The 19079-nt window shown below is 45.9% G+C and overlaps 1 protein-coding gene across 1 annotated transcript in view; it reads right to left on the reverse strand.

Moving 5' to 3' along the window:
- Positions 1-19079, reverse strand: part of CCND2 (cyclin D2) — a 56015-nt gene that overhangs the window by 21148 nt on the left and 15788 nt on the right. The window contains exon 4 of the mRNA XM_039501758.1: positions 13158-13306. Coding sequence (XP_039357692.1) covers positions 13158-13306 — 149 coding nt within the window. The remainder of the gene's footprint in view (positions 1-13157; positions 13307-19079) is intronic.

Below are 19079 nucleotides of genomic sequence, written 5' to 3' on the forward strand. Positions count from 1 at the left end.
CTGACACCTTCTGAGAGTCCAGATGCCCATCTCCCCACCTAAGCCCCAGAGTGCTTCACAAACCAGGTGAAGATAGGTGTTTGTCTGCCTACATCACATGTGGAACCTGATCCTGTAGGCATGCTCAGAGGCTGCATACCAGATCAGGTCCCAGTCAAAAATCTGGCCAGAAGAAGAGATGCTCACCTTATAATCTTTAGCTCACATTCAATTCCCCCCTCACTACCAGAGGGGGAGAAAAAATGATTTGTACCAGGGTGTCCCATCTCTCAGGAAAGTGCAGTAACCACTGAGCTATGGGATATTCTGATATGAGGCTCCCTCAATCTCTCCTGTTGGAAGCTTTTCAATTGGGCATAAATAATGAAAGAGTGATTAGATCAGGGGGACTGGACCCACGCCTCTCACGAGGGTGCCCTAACCACTGGACCACAGAGTCATTCTCTCATGCACTCTCTCTCACCTAATGGCTATTTAATATTTATCCACTGTGGAAAAGTCATTGGACCAGAAAGGGAGAATGATTCTGAAATCTAGTGGTTAGAGTACCCAACTGGGAGGTGAGAGAACCTGGGTCCAGTCCCCCTCCTCCCATCACTCTTTTGTTATTTAGCCACAATGGAACAGCTTCAACAGGACAGACAGAAGAAAACCCCATACCAGAGTATCCCATAGCTCAGTGATCAGAGCACTCGCCTGAGCAACGGCAGACCTCTGTTCAAATACTTTCTCCCGCTCTACCAGAGAGAGAAGAATTGAATCTGGGTCTCCCACATCCCAGTGGAGTGCTCTAACCATTAGGCTAAAAGTTGTAAGGTGGGCACTACTTCCTCTGGCAGCCATTTTGTGTGGAGCAAGGCAAGCACCTAACTCATTCCAACAAGAAACACAGTTTAGTTGCTTAAGCCACCTGACTCCAAGACAGGGGTTGCCATTCGAGTATTGCTAAGCAGAGCTAGGCAACTCCTTGCAGCCCAGACATAGGCCCTATATCCAAGGGGGTGGGGCTTGACACACCCCCTTCAGGTTGACATCTCGCGTTGGCTAGTTTAGGTGAGTCCCCACGTAGCATACTGGCTTTTGTAGCTCTCTCCCCATTCATTGTACTGGAAGCTGAGGTGCTTAACTCAGCTTTGGGGATTGCAGCATTGTTCCTGTGATTTTCTAGACTCATTGCAACAGCTAAGTCCCTTCATAAATCCCACCCTAAGTGATTTGCCCAACGTCACATAGAAACAAAGAAATGAACTCGGGAATCCCAGGTATAGCATCCTAACCACTGGGCCATCCTTTCTCATAGTTCATAACTGTTCACAATAGGGTTTCTTGCCCCTTCCTCTGATGCATCTGGTACTGCTGGAGACAGGAAGCTGCAGTAGGTGGAATGTTGGTCTGGTCCACTATGAAAATTCCTATCTTTTCATAGGGTTGCCAGGTGTCTGGTTTTCGGCTAGAAAGTCTGGTTTTAAGGGGACTTGTACAGTCTCTGATCAGAAGTATTCACCAGACACCAAAACTCCTGTTACCGCAATTTTCCAAGGCCGTAACTAAGGCAGGGAGAGAGAGGCAGCACGGAACTAGTGGGGTGGAGGGGTGCAAATATGGGTGCCACAAGATCAGGCCCAGCAGCGTCAATTCCCCAACCCCCAGTAGGATCAGGCCCGGTGGGATGAGCCAGAGCCCAGGGCGGAGCAATACCTGCCAGGCAGGAGCAGGGAATATAGGGAGGGACTGACTTGCCCCTCGGCTGGAGGCGCATTTGGTTCCACTTTGCCCTGGCCTCCGAGTGGGGCTGGCTCAGCAGCTGCCGTCGGCCTGGAGGAACTGCTGTCGGGGTAAGAGAGTGGGGCCTGGCCCCCTGCTGACCGCTGGGCGGGGGAAGGATCCCTGAGGGGAGCTGAGTGGTCCAGGCAATTCTGACCATAATTGTAATGCAGGGTTCACCAGACATGGGGGACCAGAGGGCCATGGCCCTCCCACTTATTACCTGCTTTAAGGGTGAGCGGCTGGGCAGGGAGGGGGAAAGCACCAGGTCATTAACCCGCGCCAGCCCCTGCTCAGCTGGGGCCATCTTCTACCTGCATCTTGTGGGCAATCAGGCAGGCTCCACATCAGGCTTGCAGCTCCCAGCCCTGGCTCCACAAGCGGCAGGTGAGTAGTCCCCTTACGGGCAGAGGGAGCCCTGCTCAGGGATGGAGAGGGTGGGGAAGAGGATCGAGTGATGAGGGAGATGGGAGAGCAGCAAGAGATGGGGCAGAAGGGAGAAAGGAGTGAGTGGGGGCAGAGCCTTGGGGAATGAGGCGGCGCAAGGGGTGGAGCCTCAGGGGAAGAGGAGGAACAGAGGATGAGGAGAAGTTCCTGCAACTCCTGCTGTAGTGTCTGGTTTTGAGAAATTGGAAAGTTGGCAACGCTATCTTTTCAAGTTGTTTATTCTTCCACTGCAGTGATCAATTGAGAGATGGAGAGACCACTCAGTGAACTTCATGTGGATAGATGTGGGGGTTTTTAAACTTTTCCCCAACCAGTTACCTCTTTAGCAAATAACAGAAGACACATTCCTACTCTGTTGAAGAAAATGAGATCACAGTAGATGCCCACAACCTTACAATATCACATACAGCTGTGTGAAAGCACTCTGTACTAGCTACTATCTTCTGTTTGGAAAAAGCACTTAAAATGTACCACACAAAGGTAATTTCACTACCCATAAAACTGTCAGGCGTCTCAGCTTCTCATTAGTATAAGGTCCTGATATTTATTTTGGTAGCCAGAAGGAGCAATAAAGCCCAGCTCTCACACAGCTCAATTATTCCCTCATAGAGTGTGAAGGTCACAGTTCCTTCACACTACATTTTATTTTTTGCCAAATGTTGTACAGCCACTATTTAGCAAATAATTGTTATCGAATGATATTGGCATAATATACCACTATGTAACTTAACAGCTATTGGGCAAGGTTCTGATCTCACTTATGCCAGTGAAAATCCAGAGTAACTCTCATGAAGTCCACGGAGTTACTCCAGATTTACAGCACACCAGTACACCAGTACCTGGCTCTCTGTTTTAGAAAGAAACAGTCACATAGGAAGGGTTTATTTATTTAAATGGAAGGAGTCTAAACTAAATTATCTTTATTAATAACATATTTTGGCCTAATTCATAATGAAACATCTATTAAAAAATATTAGAGCACTACATGCCAAATTCTGCTCTTAGTTATGTTATTGTAAAGACAACTGATTTTGGCATTTCAGTTTATGCAGCTCTGGTACAGTTATTTCCTTGTAAACAGGAAGTATCCTCATATACTTCAGCAGAAGCCTAGGAGAGTTCGTTATAGTTAAGGCTACATCAGCCTCTCATTATAACCTTCTATTTTCACATACTCCTAACTCTGGAGCTGAAATTCTTCATGCTTTATCTCAGATGGTGCTTTTTTTTTTTAAGCTAAAGCAAAATCCCTTCGGCAATTTCTGAGTTATGCAGGGGTTAAAAAATATGCTTTTTTTCCTGTTAAGAAAGTTGTAAGATGCTTCTCTGCTCATGCATAACTCAGAAACAGCTGCACTTTAAAGTCTGAAATGTTCAGGGTTGCTAGTCCTCAGTGAGGATTAGACAGTCAATTTTACTAACCATCACAGCTATGATGCTAACTGCAGCAGGACAAGACCCATGTTAATCTTTTCAGAGGGTAACATAACCCAGCAGCTGCTGCCCAGGGGACATGAATGGGATTAGTGCTAATTCTGCTGCCAGCTCCCTCCTTCCCCTCCCCTCAGGTACTCTTCAGGGTTCTGAAGGTTGTTGCTTAGGTTGGCAGGGGGAGAAGCTTTTCATTTGCAGAGCCTGTAACCTCTCTAGGATATTAATAATTATTATTATCTATTTAAATTATTGTAGTGCCTAGGAGCCATAGTCATGGACCGGGACCCCATTGTGCTAGGTGCTGTACAAACACAGAACAGGAAGACCATCTCTGCCCCAAAGAACTTGCAATATAAGAAGGATCTTTTACCATACTATGATGCTCCTGGAGCCTAACAGTCCTTAATTCTTCCCTCCCCTCCCCACCCCCACTTTGAAAAACAGGCCAATTCACATAGAAAAGCTGAAGTTATTGTAACAGTACAGTTACAGGTTTAAGTGATCACAAATCTGGAACGGAGAGCACACTATGGTTGTATATACAACTTTAACTCTGCCCCATTGCAGGACATTACAGTAGTCTTTACCCTTTACTAATGCAGTCTGATACTAACCCTTAAACAATGCAAAGATAGTATATTTTTTCTACAGTAACAGATATGCATTAAAGGCAGAACTGGTAGAATCACCTATTACGGTTGCCTGACACTTCCCACTATAAAACTCTGTTTTCAGTTGCTTATAACTTTGCCAGACATTAATGGTTTGGTCTGAAATTGACATACTAGGTGTATGGAAAATTACTGGCGAAACAGTTCAGGCACTTCTGAGAATAAGAGTAGGGAAAAATACATCGTTTTGCCCATGTTCAAAAACTCTAGGGACGTTTTCTTTGAAGAGCTTTAGCAACCAGATGCTTTGGAATAGGGACTGGCAATTTGGTAAGAGGATGGCTTCTGTGTCAGGAGTGTGACCACCCAAATTAGGCCAATTTATAACCTTTTGTAAAAAAAAATCACCATTTGCACATGCTCAGTAGAGACTTCTTAGATTTTTAGCAGCTAAATTCCCCCAAAGAGTCCATCCACACTGAGCATGCTCCAGCCAGGGGCTGAACAGGACCTTCCCTGCAGCTGCACCTCTGGGCTGCTGCAACTGTGCCGGGTCTGGGTCCCCTCATCTAAAGTGAAAGCAGTGAGCCTGTCTGTCCTATGCACTTACTGAGCCCCCTGCTGGGTCCAGGCAGTGCACAGAAGGAAGTTGACATTCACATGCAGTGTGGGTGGGAGAAAGGGCAGAGTGGGAAAAGGAGCCAGGGAAGGTGGAGAGGCTGGGACTGGTAACTGAAGTCTATATTATAATGCATATGCATAAGGGACGCAAATTAAGGTTGCTGGGTTTTAAAAAAAGCAAATTGGAAAAAAACAAACCACCAGAAATTCCATCATATTGCATAATATACCCACCTGGGAAAAAGAAAGAAAGTATTGCATAATACATCAAGAGTATATACACTTGTTCTGAGGTCCAGAAGGAGGTGAGAGACAGACCAGCTGAAAGTCTCTTAGTAAAGATAAAAGGGGAAAAAACAGGCATGACGTCCTGGTAGGGGTCTACTACAGATCACCAAAAGAGGAAGAGATGGATGAGGCATTTCTATAACAAATAACAGAAATATCCAAAACACAAGACCTGGTAGTAATGGGGGACTTTAACAATCAGACATCTGCGGGAAAAGTAATACAGCAAAACACAAAATTTCCAGCAAGTTACTGAAATGTATGGGGACAACTTTTTGTTTCAGAAAGTGGAGGACGTAACCAAAGAGACAGTCATTTTGGACTTGATTCTGACAAAATGGGAGGAATTAGTTGCAAATCTGAAGGTGGAAAGCAATTTGGGTGAAAGTGATCATGAAATGGTAAGTTTCGTGATTATAAGGAAAAGAAGAAGTGGGAGAAGCAGAATAAGAACAATGGACTTCAAAAAAGCAGAAAAACTCAGAGAACTGGTAGGTAAGATCCATGTGAAGTAAATCTAAAGGATAAAGGAGTTCAGGAAAGTTAGAAGTTTCTCAAAGAGACTATTAAAGACACAACCATCAATTATTCCAATGCAATGGAAAAACAGGAATAGGAAGAAGCCAACATGGCTGCATTAGAAGCTCTTTACTTACCTGAAAATCAAAAAGGCATCCAACAATAAGTGGAAACATGGATCAATTGCTAAGGAGGAGTACAAAAGAATAGCAACAAGCATATAGGGGAAAAATCAGAAAGGCTAAGGCACAAAATGAGTTACTCCTAGCAAGGGATACAGAAGGCAATAATAAGAGGTTCTTTAACTACATTAGCAGCAAGAGAAAGATAAAGGAAACGGTATGTCCTCTACTTAGTGAGGAAGGAAAGCTAGTGACTGATGACATCAGGAAGGCTGAAGTGTTTAATGCCTATTTTGCTTCAGTGTTCACTAAAAAGGTTAATGGTGACCAGTTATTTAACACAATAAATATTAACATCAAGGGGGAAGGAAAGCAAGCCTGAATAAGGAAAGAAGGGGTTAAGAGGAATAGATAAGTTAAATATACTCAAAATTGTCAGAGCCTGATGAAATTCATTCTAGAGTCCTTAAGGAACTAGCTGAAGCAATCTCTGAACCATTAGCAATTATCTTTGAGAACACATGGAGGATGGGTGAAGTCCAGAGGACTGGGAAGGGGCAAACATAGTACCTATCTTAAAAAGGAGAATAAAGAGGATCCGGGAAACTATAGATCAGTCAGCCTAAGTTTGATACCTGAAAAGATATTAGAAGAAATTATTAAACAATCAATCAATCTGTACACACCTAGGGGATAACAGGGTTATATAAGGAATAGTCAGCATGGATTTGTCAAGAACAAATCATGCCAAACCAACCTAATTTTCTTCTTTGACAGGGTCAGTGGCCTCACGGACAGGGGAGAGGCAAGTGTGATTCCTTTTGCCCAATCCCCTCCAACATGCCCCAATCCTATCTCTTCCTCACCCATGGACTCTCATCCCAGTCCCATTCTCCTCACCTCGCCACTCCCACTCTCCACTCTTGGACACTCTTTGAGCTTCTCATCCAAGTCCCAGTCTCACTCCTCCAGATTCTCAGTCCAAGTCTGTCCCTCACCCCCAGTCTCCCATCACAACCATTCCCAGTTCCACCCACCAATCTCCCAGCCCCTTGTTCCCAGTCTCCTTGCTCAATCAGTCCCTGCTCCCTCCTTGCCGGCTCCTCATCCTCTCTTCCTCACCCTGACCTCCAGTCCCCCCTCCCCATCCAATCTTGGTGTCCACCCCCAGCTCCTTGTCCCAGTCTCCCCCTGTTCCCAGTCCCAATTTCCCACCTGGCTCCTAGTCCTAGTCTCTCTGCCCAGCCACTTTCAGTCTTCTCCGACCCCAGCTCCCAGTCCCAGTCAGTCCCAATCTCCCCACCAGGCTCCTTGTCCCAATAAACTCCTCTACCCTCTGCAAATCTGGTTATTGTCTCCTCTGCATTTGAATCAGGCAGTTTCTTTAACAACGCTGCCTGGGCCCAGAATGGGGAGTGGGGGTGGTCATTGACAGCACAGGAGAGACAGCTCCCTGCTGTCAGTTTGGGTGCCAGGACTTGGACCCAGCCTGGCCTGCAGCAGTCCAGAGCATGGAAAATTTCAGCCCAAATAGTTGAAGTTTGGCAATTTTACAAGCAACTAAAAATAGGGTCTTATAACAGGAAATGTCAGGCAACTTTAATAATAGGTGGCCCTACCAGCCCCACCTACAGTAGGAACCACATGTATTAAAACATACATTGACAATGTCAACTGAAAAAGATGCATAGAACCTCCCTAAGCCACCAGAGAAAGCGAAGCCTTCCCCTCCCTCTCAGGCTTGGTCTTGGGTACACCCTGCAACATGCCCTGAAAATCAATTAATTTGGGCTCTGTGTGAACAAGGGGAAAGGAAACTCCACAGAAAAAGACACTTCACTGTGCCCTTTCTCCAGCCAGCAAAACAGCACATGGGGAGATTCATTCTCTAAGGCAGCCAGGATCCCAAGTCAAGCAGGGTTTTCTAAGTGAAATGTCAATACTTTGAATTGCATCTGGAAATAAATAAAAAATAATACAACAGTGTAGCCTGCACTAGTTGGGGTCTCTGATTGTTTTTCAAGGGTAGAGTGAACTGCAATAACCAATCTGGAGGTGACTAGGAATAGATTACTGTAGCAAGGGTTACATCAAAGAGGAATGGTCACTATCTCTTTGCTTGCAACAATGAAAAACATGCTCTTTCCTAGTATCTAGGAATCCAGGAGCAGCTAAAGGTTCTGCAGCACTGCAGTGAGTCGGTGTGGCTCCCCTCATGCCCGGCAGAGGGAGCCCCCTTGCCAACCCCCCAGTGGGCGGAGCTTCCACCATCAGTCCCCGCTCCCCGGAAGTCAAGGGGCGGGGCAGGAAGTAGAAAAGGAGGGCACCAAAGCTCAGACGGCAGCTGCCGCCGTGAGCAGATGTGCCGGCGGGAGCTCCTGGCTGGGAGCCCTCCTCGGCCCGAGGCCACTGCCCTGCCTGGCCGGAGCTTCCCCGCGCCCACTACGACGAGGAGCCCCCGGGGCCTCCCCGGAGCCGGTACTGGGAGGAGCCCCCAGGATTGCCTAGCGCCCGCTACGACGAGGAGCCCCCAGGCCCTGCTGTTACCCGGAGGAGCCGCCCGAACAGGCCTGGCCCAACTTCCCGGAGGAGCTGCCGGACCTGCCGCCAAGCCCGGGCCCAGAGGAGCCGATGCAGACGGACTGGTCCGAACCCAGTGCGACCGACGAGGTAGGCCCTGAGGGGGGAATGGAGTGTAGCTGGGGGTAGCTGACCCCTGTCAGGCTGCGGGCACCGACGTGCCCATGTCAGTGTGTTGCGGCCAGGATCCCCACTGACTGCCGCGGATCCACGCCGCTGCTAGGGCCCCAGGCTGGGACACAGTGGAGTGGGTGGGCCTGTGTCCCCCCTGCCACCCCACTCACGGGTGGCAGTCTCCCCCCTCACACCAGCACCCCGACCCAAAGGTCTGGACTTACCGGTTGTTTGCTCAGCTCCTGACTGAGGACCTGAGTCCCTGAACTTGAACTGCTGCTCAGCCCTGCCTCAGGGTCTGAGCCCTGTGTTTGTTGCTGCCCCGCCCTGAGCTAGGGCCTGGGCTTATACACTGAACTGCTGCTCAGCCCTGCCAGAGGGTCTGAGCCCTGTATCTTGTTGCAGCCCCTGCTCCAGAGGGCCTGGGCCTACTTTGTACTGTTGTCGCCCAGCCCCTGCTCCAGAGGGCCTGGGCCTACTTTGTACTGCTGTTGCCCAGCCCCTGCTCCAGGGGACCTGGGCCTACTTTGTACTGCTGTTGCCCAGCCCCCCTGCTCCAGAGGGCCTGGGCCTCCTAACGTTGTTCCCTGTCACTCAAGCAGACTAACAGGAGACAAGAAGTGAGTCAGAGTGGCTCCCCTCCTGCCCGCTGGAGGGTCGAGCCCCGACCAACTGATTACAAGCACCCCTACAACTGCAAACCTGGCTAACCCCTATATGGTGAGTATTGCCCCTCCATCTACGGACTAGATATCCCCTCTATACACTCCTACCAACATTTCTCCCATTCTACTAGTGTCATTTCTGTCCTATCCAGAATGAGCTTTAGCCAACTAGCAATCCTCCAAGCCACAATCTTGGCTAGACGCTAGGTCTGCAATGTCTGGGACAGATGAAAAGGAGACACACAGCTGAATATTGTCAGCATACTGATTCCACTGCAACCCAAACCTCCCATCCATGCTAAACAAGAGGAATGATGGAAAAGATTTCCATGGCATCCTGCGCTAGAGAAACCTTACAGCAGATGAGCAACTGCCCAACACAGGACTCATTGAGAAGAAAGAACAGAGCCACTCAAAAACAAACCCATCTAACATTACCAGGGCCTGCAGACACATCAGCAGTAAATCTGGGACTCTTTCCCCTCTCTGATGAACGCTCATTACTATGGAAACAATATCCAGAGCCTAGATGGAGTTCAGTGATACTGAAAATGTAGTCCTGTGACAGCTTAGGCAGCAGCCTGACGCCTCTCTTCCACCGACTGTCACCAGGGAAAAAGCTCTGAACTCTGATGGAGACTCCAGTTCTAAAATATAGGGCTTGGTGGCTACTAAGCTGCACTTGTTTCTATTCCCAGGGAAAATACTTTAAAAATACGATGGGGGAATTTTTAAAGGCACAAAGAGCAGTGAAGTGCTCAAACTTCCACTGAATGTCAATGGGAGCCGATGCCTTCCTTAGAAAAGTTCTCCCTAAACTTTTTAAATGTTTCTTTCTCCATGGCAAAGACAAGCAAAGACATGACAGGAAATGTAAACAGACAGGACCTAATCCCAATCCTAAAAAATGCTCCCTGCATACAACTACAAATAAAGTTGGGAGAATTAGAAAAGTATTACTGTAATCCTTTTAGAGAGCATAGGAGGAATTGCAACAGGGATCAGATCCATGGTCCAATATCCTGTCTCTAACATTACCAGATGCTTCGAGGGAAGCCACAAAAAGCCTCACAGTAGGTAGATATGGGAAAATGTATCCCCCATGAAGGCGTCATCCTAATCCCAATTAGTTACAGTTTGTGGTAACGTGATGTTTTATTTCCCTTCTGATAATATTTTTTTCAGCACGATTACCAAAGCAGTACACATGTTGCAGCTTGTGTAAGCTGAGCTCACTGCACATATCAGGGGTTCCTTGTGTTCCTCCATCGCCCCCCACAAGCTCCCTGTGTGCTACCCTCCCATCCACCTCTATCTCAGGGACCACCACCGGCAACTCCCGCACCCCATCCCTCATGCCAAGGGCTCTGTGTGCCCCTTCATCCCCCCCTTGTCCCTCCACCAAATGATAAGGGTTATACGTGTCCCCCATTGCTAAAGGAGCACTATACGATAATTAATTTCCACTTTTACCAGGCCATGCAGCCTAAATAACATGTGATTTTCTCTTACTGCATTATCCTGCTGCATACTGCTATATATCACTCAGTCTCTTGCCCTACCCATGTCTATAGTAGAGATGTACAAAAAGCAACAAATACTTTCTGTAAATAATTTCATTTCATTACTAGACCCAGAAATTGTGTGTGAAATTTCCACAACCATGATCACTTTCACATTAAAAGCATGTGAAATTCAAAATGTTGCCTCTTTTCTGCGCAAAGTGGTTTCCAACTAAAAAAAATTCAAAATGTCACATTAAAAACAATGAGACACGGAGGAAAATGTAAAAAATTCTACCAATTTTTTTTTTGCAAAACTGGACCATTCTTGGAAATCAGAAATGAAATGCAAAGACCTCGATTTGCTGGTGAAAAAATAGCAGGGCTTAGACAGTAATGCATCAAAAAATATAATAAATGCACAGAAATGCAAAGAAACACAACAATTATAGTTAATATGTTAGGATGGCATGCAGTAAACAGATGGGCTTATGGTAGAAGAGCATCGTCTTGTCAGAAGCCAGCACCCATTTTCTTGTCATTTGAGTGCTGGTGAAACACGCTCGATTAACAATCCTAGAGGTGGAAGTCCCATGTTTATCCACAGACGGGGTGCACCTTGGACAGCAGCAATGAAACTCCCCCCAAGCATAGCTCAACCAAGAACTTGTGAGTCCCACCTCTAGGGGCAACAGGGTAGGTCATTCTCAGTGATCCTTTCACAGTGTTTGAACTCTCCGCTGAGACTGCCAACAAGGGTGTCAGGTTTTGGAAACTGACCTGATACCACCAAATTCATTTCACATAGACCATCAAAAAACTGCCAGATTCCCCTCTGTTATTTCTGAGAAAACTTTCCCATAACCTAAGAAGTGTCCTCAATGAATGTATAGTAAATGGAATAAAAAGAGAATTGATTTCTTTATCTGGATATACTGTACACAGTGCCTGAAGACTTTAAATCAAGGATCTTTAAAAAAGGTGCATTGATGAAGGGTCAAAATAACAGATGCACCATCCAAGGACTGCAAATACAGGCCCAGATTTAACCAGTCTTGCATTGGTCCCTGGTGTCGAAGATGGAAAACTTCATTTCCAGGGGGGATCTCAGGGAAACCCAATGCCTTCTGTCTGCTCACTTCATCACCCCTCATAAGGATGTAGGGTGCACTCCCCTCTGTGACAGGCCTGCTCTGCTGGCCATTGTTGATGGGAGGCATGTCCAAGGCCTTCCCCCTACTCCCTTTGGGGTAACGCATTCCAAAAGACACTAGCAGGGACTGCCAGATGCCCCCTTGTTGCACCCACTTCCTCTCTCCAACAAATATACCCCTTGTGCATTCACAGAAAAGCCAGGTAGAGTGTGACTTAGGGTATGTGTACACTGCAGTTAGACACCTGTGGCTGGCCCATGCCAAATGACTCGGGCTTGTTTAGCTGAACCAAAAGAAGGTTGAGGGGGGATATGATTGCTCTTTATAAATGTATCAGAGGGATAAATATCAGGGAGGGAAAGGAATTATTTCAGTTCAGTACCAACGTGGACACAAGAAAAAGTGGATATAAACTGGCCATCAGGAAGTTTAGACTTGAAATTAGACTAAGGTTTCTAACCACCAGAGGAGAGAAGTTCTGGAACAGCCTTCCAAGGGGAGCAGTGGGGGCAAAAGACATATCTGGTTTCAAGACTAAGCTTGATAAGTTTATGGAGGGGATGATATGATGGGATAGCCTAATTTTGGCAATAAATTGGTCTTTGACTATTAGCGGTAAATATGCCCAATGGCCTGTGATGGGATGTTAGATGGGGTGGGATCTGAGTTACTACAGAGAATTCTTTCCTGGGTGTCTGGCTGGTGAGTCTTGCCCACATGTTCAGGGTTTAGCTGATCGCCATATTTGGGGTCAGGAAGGAATTTTCTTCCAGGGAAGATTGGCAGAGGCCCTGGAGGTTTTTCACCTTCCTCTGCAGCGTGGGGCACAGGTCACTTGCTGGAGGATTCTCTGCACCTTGAAGTCTTTAAACCATGATTTGAGGACTTCAATGGCTCAGACAGAAGTTTGATACGGGAGTGGGTGGGTGAGATTCTGTGGCCTACATTGTGCAGGAGGTCAGACTAGATGATCATAATGGTCCCTTCTGACCTTAAAGTCTATGATTCTATGATCGGGCTAAGGGGCCATTTAATTGCGATGTAGATGTTCGGGCTTGGTCTGCAGCTTAAACTCTAGGACCCTAACACCACAATTAAACAGCCCCTTAGCCCGAGTCACCTGGCATGGGCCAGCTGAGGGTTTTTAACTGCAGCGTACACAGACCCTGAGAGTTTGGGGCCATTTCCAAAGCTTTGTAACCGTGTCTATGAGCTCAGTCCTGCAAGCCCTCTGCCTATGGAACTCCCATGGGCTAGCAGGATCAAGCAAATTATGTTGATCATATTTTCCACAGCTTTCTCAGCAAAGAACCAACAATGTTTTCAGGACGCTTACCACATCTGTGTTTGTGATCTTGGCCAGGAATTCTGTTAGGCTGTCACCGGAGAGTGAACTTTCCCCATCATCAAGCTGAAGGCCACAGATGGCTGCTCCCACGCTTCCAGTTGCTATCATTGATGGTGGATTCATGGCGAAGTTAAAATCTGCAGAAACGGACCCAAGAATTATTCCAAGCACAGACCAGCAAAGCTGTAAGACACAGAGACTACCAGCCAGAAATACTGAAGTCCTTTCTGCTCTGACTGAGCCAGAGAAGCTAGATGCAGACAGATGAGGCTTAAAGGTGACCTGCAAAAGAAAAAGAAATTGTATTTGTGCCCTTTTTTCCTTCCTTGTGATTAGGCTTGGCAGAATTCAATTTTTTTTTTTTTATAATTTCAACAGTATTTTAAACACTTCTATTTTTATCAAGTTACATTTTCAATTGTGCATAATTATGGGTTTTATTCATTTTTTTCTCCAATTTCTATTTATTTAAATTTTCAGTTGCAGGAAATTATTTGGGAGAGGAGGTCAGACAATTATTTAATGACAACAGACATGCAAAGTTCAAGCTTTATAATCATTAAAACACAAACTGTCAACATCACAGGTCAAATATACAAAATAAAGATCCTTAAATCAAAGTTTGCAAGCAGCATTTTTTTTACTGTACATATTTGTAAATTTTGATTATTATCAATGGAAATATTTTTCGGGGGGTGAAATCGACGTTTGCCAACATTTACCAATAAAAAATCTATCTTCCAAAGGAACTTATGATGGAAAAAGAAGGCCTAGATGGTTTTTCCTTCCCCTCTTTTTTAAAAAAGATGGAATGGGAGATTTCTGCTTGGTTTTTACATTAACAATTCAGGTCTCGTCTACCCTGGAATTCTATGTATAACTGGAGAACTAGTTGGAATATGAAATCAAAAGGAACTGAAACCTCAGCAGTTGAGAGAGAAGACTATTTGTGCTTGTTTTATTTAACAAATAGGGCTGTCAAAATATTAATTGTGATTAATTGCGATGAATTGTGCTGCTAAACAATAATAAAATACCATTTATTTAAATATTTTTGATGTTTTCTACATTTTCAAACATACTGATTTCAATTACAACACAGAAATGAATTGTACAGTGCTCACTTTGTATTTATTTTTATTACAAATATTTGCACTGTAAAAAAAAAGAAATAGTATTTTTCAATTCACCTAACACAAGTACTGTAGCGCAATCTCTTTATCATGAAAGTTTAACTTAATTTTGTAGAATTATGTACAAAAAACAACTGCATTCAAAAATAAAACAAAGTAAAACTTCAGCGCCTTCAAGTCCAATCAGTTCTACTTCTTGTTCAGCCAATCGCTCAGATAAACAAGTTTGTTTACATTTGTGGAAAATAATGCTGCCTGTTTCTTGTTTACAATGTCATCCTAAAGTGAGAACAGGCATTTGCATGGCACTGTTGTAGCTGGTGTCCCAAGACATTTACGTGCCAGATGCACTAAAGAGTCATATGTCTCTTCATGCTTCAACCACCATTCCAGAGGACGTGTTCATGTTGATGATGGGTTCTGCTCAATAACGATCCAAAACATGCCCGATGCATGTTCATTTTCATCATTTGAGTCAGATGCCACCAGCAAAAGGTTGATTTTCTTTTTTGGCGGTTTGGGTTCTGTAGTTTCCACATCAGAGTGTTGTTTTTTTGAGACTTCTGAAAGCATGTTCCACAATTGATCCCTCTCAGATTTTGGAAAGCACTTCAAATTCTTAAACCTTGGGTCGACTGCTGAAGCTATCTTTAGAAATTTCACATTGGTATCTTCTTTTCATTTTGTCAAATTTGCAGTGAAAGTGTTCTTAAAATGAACAACATGTGATGGGTCTTCATCCGAGACTGCTATAACATGAAATATATGGCAGAATGCGGGTAAAACAGCAGGAGACATACAATTCTCCCCCAAGGAGTTCAGCCACAAATTTAATTAACACATTATTTTTTTAACAAGCGTCATCAGCATGGAAACATGTCCTCTGGAACGATGACTAAAGCATGAAGAGGCATATGAATCTTTAGTGCATCTGGCACATAAATATCTTGCAACACCAGCTACAACAGTGCCATGCGAACGCCTGTTCTCACTTTCAGGTGACATTGTAATTAAGAAGTGGGCAGCATTAGCTCCTGTAAATGTAAACAAATTTGTTTCTCTTAGCGATTGGCTGAAGAAGAAGTAGGACTGATTGGACTTGTAGGCTCTAAAGTTTTACATTGTTTTTTTTTTTAGTACAATTATGTAACAAAAAACTACATTTGCACGTTGCACTTTCATGATAAAGAGATTGCACTATAGTACTTGTATGAGGTGAACTGAAAAATACTATTTCTTTTGTTTATCATTTTTACGGTGCAAATATTTGTAATAAAAAATAATATAAAGTGAGCACTAATCACCTTGTAATCTGTGTTGTAATTAAAATTGATATAATTGAAAATGTAGAAAAACATCCAAACTATTTAATCCATTTCAATTGGTATTCTATTGTTTAACAATGCAATTAATTGCAATTCATTTTTTAAATCGAGATTAATTTTTTTGAGTTAATCACGTGAGTTAACTGCCATTAATAGACAGCCCTACTAACACATATTTAACTCAAACATGTGGTAAACACATTGGAGAAAAGAAGTCTTTGTTAAAACTCATCATATCTCTTCCCCCCTCTGCCCTCCAGTCTGCCACACCTTTACAATTAAGGAATGAGAAAGCCCATAATGCATATTTGAGACCTCCAATGAGCCATCTAACAAAATCAGGGAAGACCAGACTGACATTCCTGATACTTTTAACAAACAAGCAGAAATTTTTTTTTAATCCTTTCTAGAATTCTTTATATATCAGAAAGAAACGAACACAATCCCAATTTGTTTTGTCCTTTATAAGTTACCTTTCTAAGGCTTTTTCAGTACTCATAGAGTGAATGGTATATCCAAATTGCCTTTACAAAATCCGCATTCCAGTTTATCTTGATTGCAAACTGCTGCTCAAACTGAAACTTGGTTTGCAAGTTCAACAGTAACTTAACAAAAATCTTCTTTTTTCTGGTTTTTATTCATAGCGATTGGAGGAGAGTTTTTAAACAAGTGGGTGGGGGGAGAAATGTATTGCATGTTTACGATCAACTTTTATTTTATTATTTAGTATGAGTACTCTCAAAACCCAATTAGTACATAGTGTGAAACAGATCCTTGTCACTATAGTCAGCCTATTTACAAAAATAGACTGGCCCTGCAAATACCATGGTGGAGCTCTGGGCCAAACCTTCAGCTTGTGTAAATGGGGGTGGCCCCATTGACTTCAGTGAAGCTATGCTCATTTACATCAGCTGAGGATTTGGCCGTCTGGGTTTGATTCCCTATCTCAGTCCCTCACACACTGAGTTGGCTGTGACTGGAGTAGCTGCGGTGACACCATGCTCTTCTCAGGGAGGAATGCATCATTTGCTCACCAGCAACCCCTTGGGTCAGAAGGGACTGGGAATCTGGTTGGAATACTCAGCCAGAAAGATGGTGGCTGTGACACAGGGCGGGTCTCAGGGAGGAAGAGAGGTGATATGACATGGATTCCTCATAGGGCTCGATTTGGAACACAGAGGATCATCGGAGCAGGGGAAGTTGTCATCTGAAGGCTAGCCACTTCACACAAAGTATGTTCTATAAAGCTCACCACACTTTCCCTCTAGGAGCTCAGTGCACATTACACTTTACAGACATTAGAGAACTATGTCTCACAAAACTCCTGTGTGGCAAGTAACTATTGTTTTATCCCATTTTACAGATGGCAAAGCTAAAGCACTGAGAAATAAAATTATTCGCCCACAATTATACAGTAAGTCAACTGGAGACCAGTAATAGCACCAGAGTCCTGACTTGAAGTCTTCAGAGCTAGACACAATATCTTAGGTATACCAGCATATATCTGAAGTGACTCCCCTGAAGCAAATGGAATGATACGAATGAAACTGAGATCAGAGTCTAGCACGCTACTTCCTTATGAGGGCTGTAAATGCACATATTCATAATGGATCTAACCCTGAGCTCCTTCCTCAGGACCGTAACATAGAACTGAATTTCAAGCAGAACTCCCTATTGTCTTCAACAGGGAGTTCTGCTTAAAAATGGATGGCACAAGTGCAAGAACACAGGACTTGCCCACTGATGCTATAACAGTGCTGTACTACGGGCAGATATGGTATCTTCTAAGAAGAAGTGTGTGAAAGAAGGGCTACAGGGCCCCAAAATACAATTTAAAAACAGAAATGGCTCCAAAAATCAGGTAAATAGATGTTTTTAAAAAATTGTAAATATTTATGTGCATGAGTGACTGTCCAGGACCCACTCCCAGTTCAGGGAGCACATAATAAATGTTTATAAAATAAAAAAAGTGTGCAAAACCATATTTACATGATAGAATTAGTGCCCAAAGTCTGCTCTCATTTACACAGGTGTAAATCTACAGTACATCCATTGACTTCAATGGATTTACAAAGGTGAAGGCAGACTTTGGCTCAATGGGCCTGATTCTCCTTTCATATGTACTGGTTTTACACTGATTAAGCTCCACGGGGCCAGCTGATGCACACCCACTGACTGCAGTGGTTTAATCTGGATTTACAGTGGTGTAACACAGAAGTCAATGGATCTGATTTACAGCAGCTGAGGATCTAGTCCAGGGATCGGCAACCTATGGCACGCGTGCCAAATATGGCACGCAAGCCAATTTTTAATGGCACGCGGCTGCCTGCTGGGACTCAAAAATCCTGCCGATGCGGCAAGCCACGAGGTCCGCGGTCCCGGGCTGAAGCACCAGGCCGAGTGCAGCAAGCCGCTGCCCCCTCCCCCGCCTTCCCCTAGAGCCCTGCCGCCGTGCGCACAGCGCTCTGGGGGCTGGGGCTAGGCGCTCCCGCGGGGCAGCGTTTGGCTCCGTGGGGAAGGAAAGACGCTCCCCACTCATCCGGTGCCCTGCTGCCGCGTGCACAGCGCTCTGAGGGGCGGGGCGGAGCAGGGCTTGCGCGCGGGGGCGGCAGGGCTCCGGATGAGCGAGGAGCCTCATGTTAAGGGGGCCGGCTCGGGGGCGGGGGGGGGGGGGCAGTCAAGGGACAGGGAGCAGGGTGGGTTGGATGGGGGTGGTATACTGGGGGTGGTTAGGGGCGGGGTCTCTGGAGGGCAGTCAGGGATCGGGGGGGTTGGATGGGGCATGGGAGTCCCGGAGTCTGTTAGGGGGTGGGGGTGGATAGGGGTCAGGGCAGTCAGGGGACAGGGAGCAAAGAGGGTCCTGGGGGAGCAGTTAGGGTGTGGGGTCTCTGGAGGGTGGTCAGGAGACAAGGAGCTGGGGGCATTGGATGAGTCGGGAGTTCTGGGGGGACTGTCAGGAGGTAGGGGTGTGGAGAGGGGTAGGGGCAGGCAGGGAGCGGGGGGTGGGTTAGATAGGCATGGGAGTCCAGGGGGTCTGTCTGGGTGCGGGGGTGTGGATAAGGGTTGGGGCAGTCAGGGGACAGGTAGGGGGTAGGGTCCTAGGGGGGCAGTCAGGGGATAAGGGGCAGGAGGCTTAGATAGGGGTGGGGTCCCAGGAGGGGTAGTCGGGACAAGGAGTGGGGGATTGGGGTTCTGGGGGTGGGGCAGTCACCCAGCCCTCTGCCCTGAGCCCTGACCCCCCCCACACACACCCAGCCCTCTGCCCTGAGCCCTAACCCCCCCCCACACACACACACACACCCAGGCCCCTGCCCTGAGCCCTGTACCACCCAGCCCTCTGTTGACTCCTTCACCCCTCCCCATGACCCCAGCCCTGACTGGCACCCCCACACATACCCAGCCCCCCTACCCTGACACCTGCACCCCCCTCACATGCCCCCAGCCCTTTGCCC

The sequence above is a fragment of the Mauremys reevesii genome, linkage group 1 (genome assembly GCF_016161935.1).
Source record: "Mauremys reevesii isolate NIE-2019 linkage group 1, ASM1616193v1, whole genome shotgun sequence".
NCBI lineage: Eukaryota > Metazoa > Chordata > Testudines > Geoemydidae > Mauremys > Mauremys reevesii.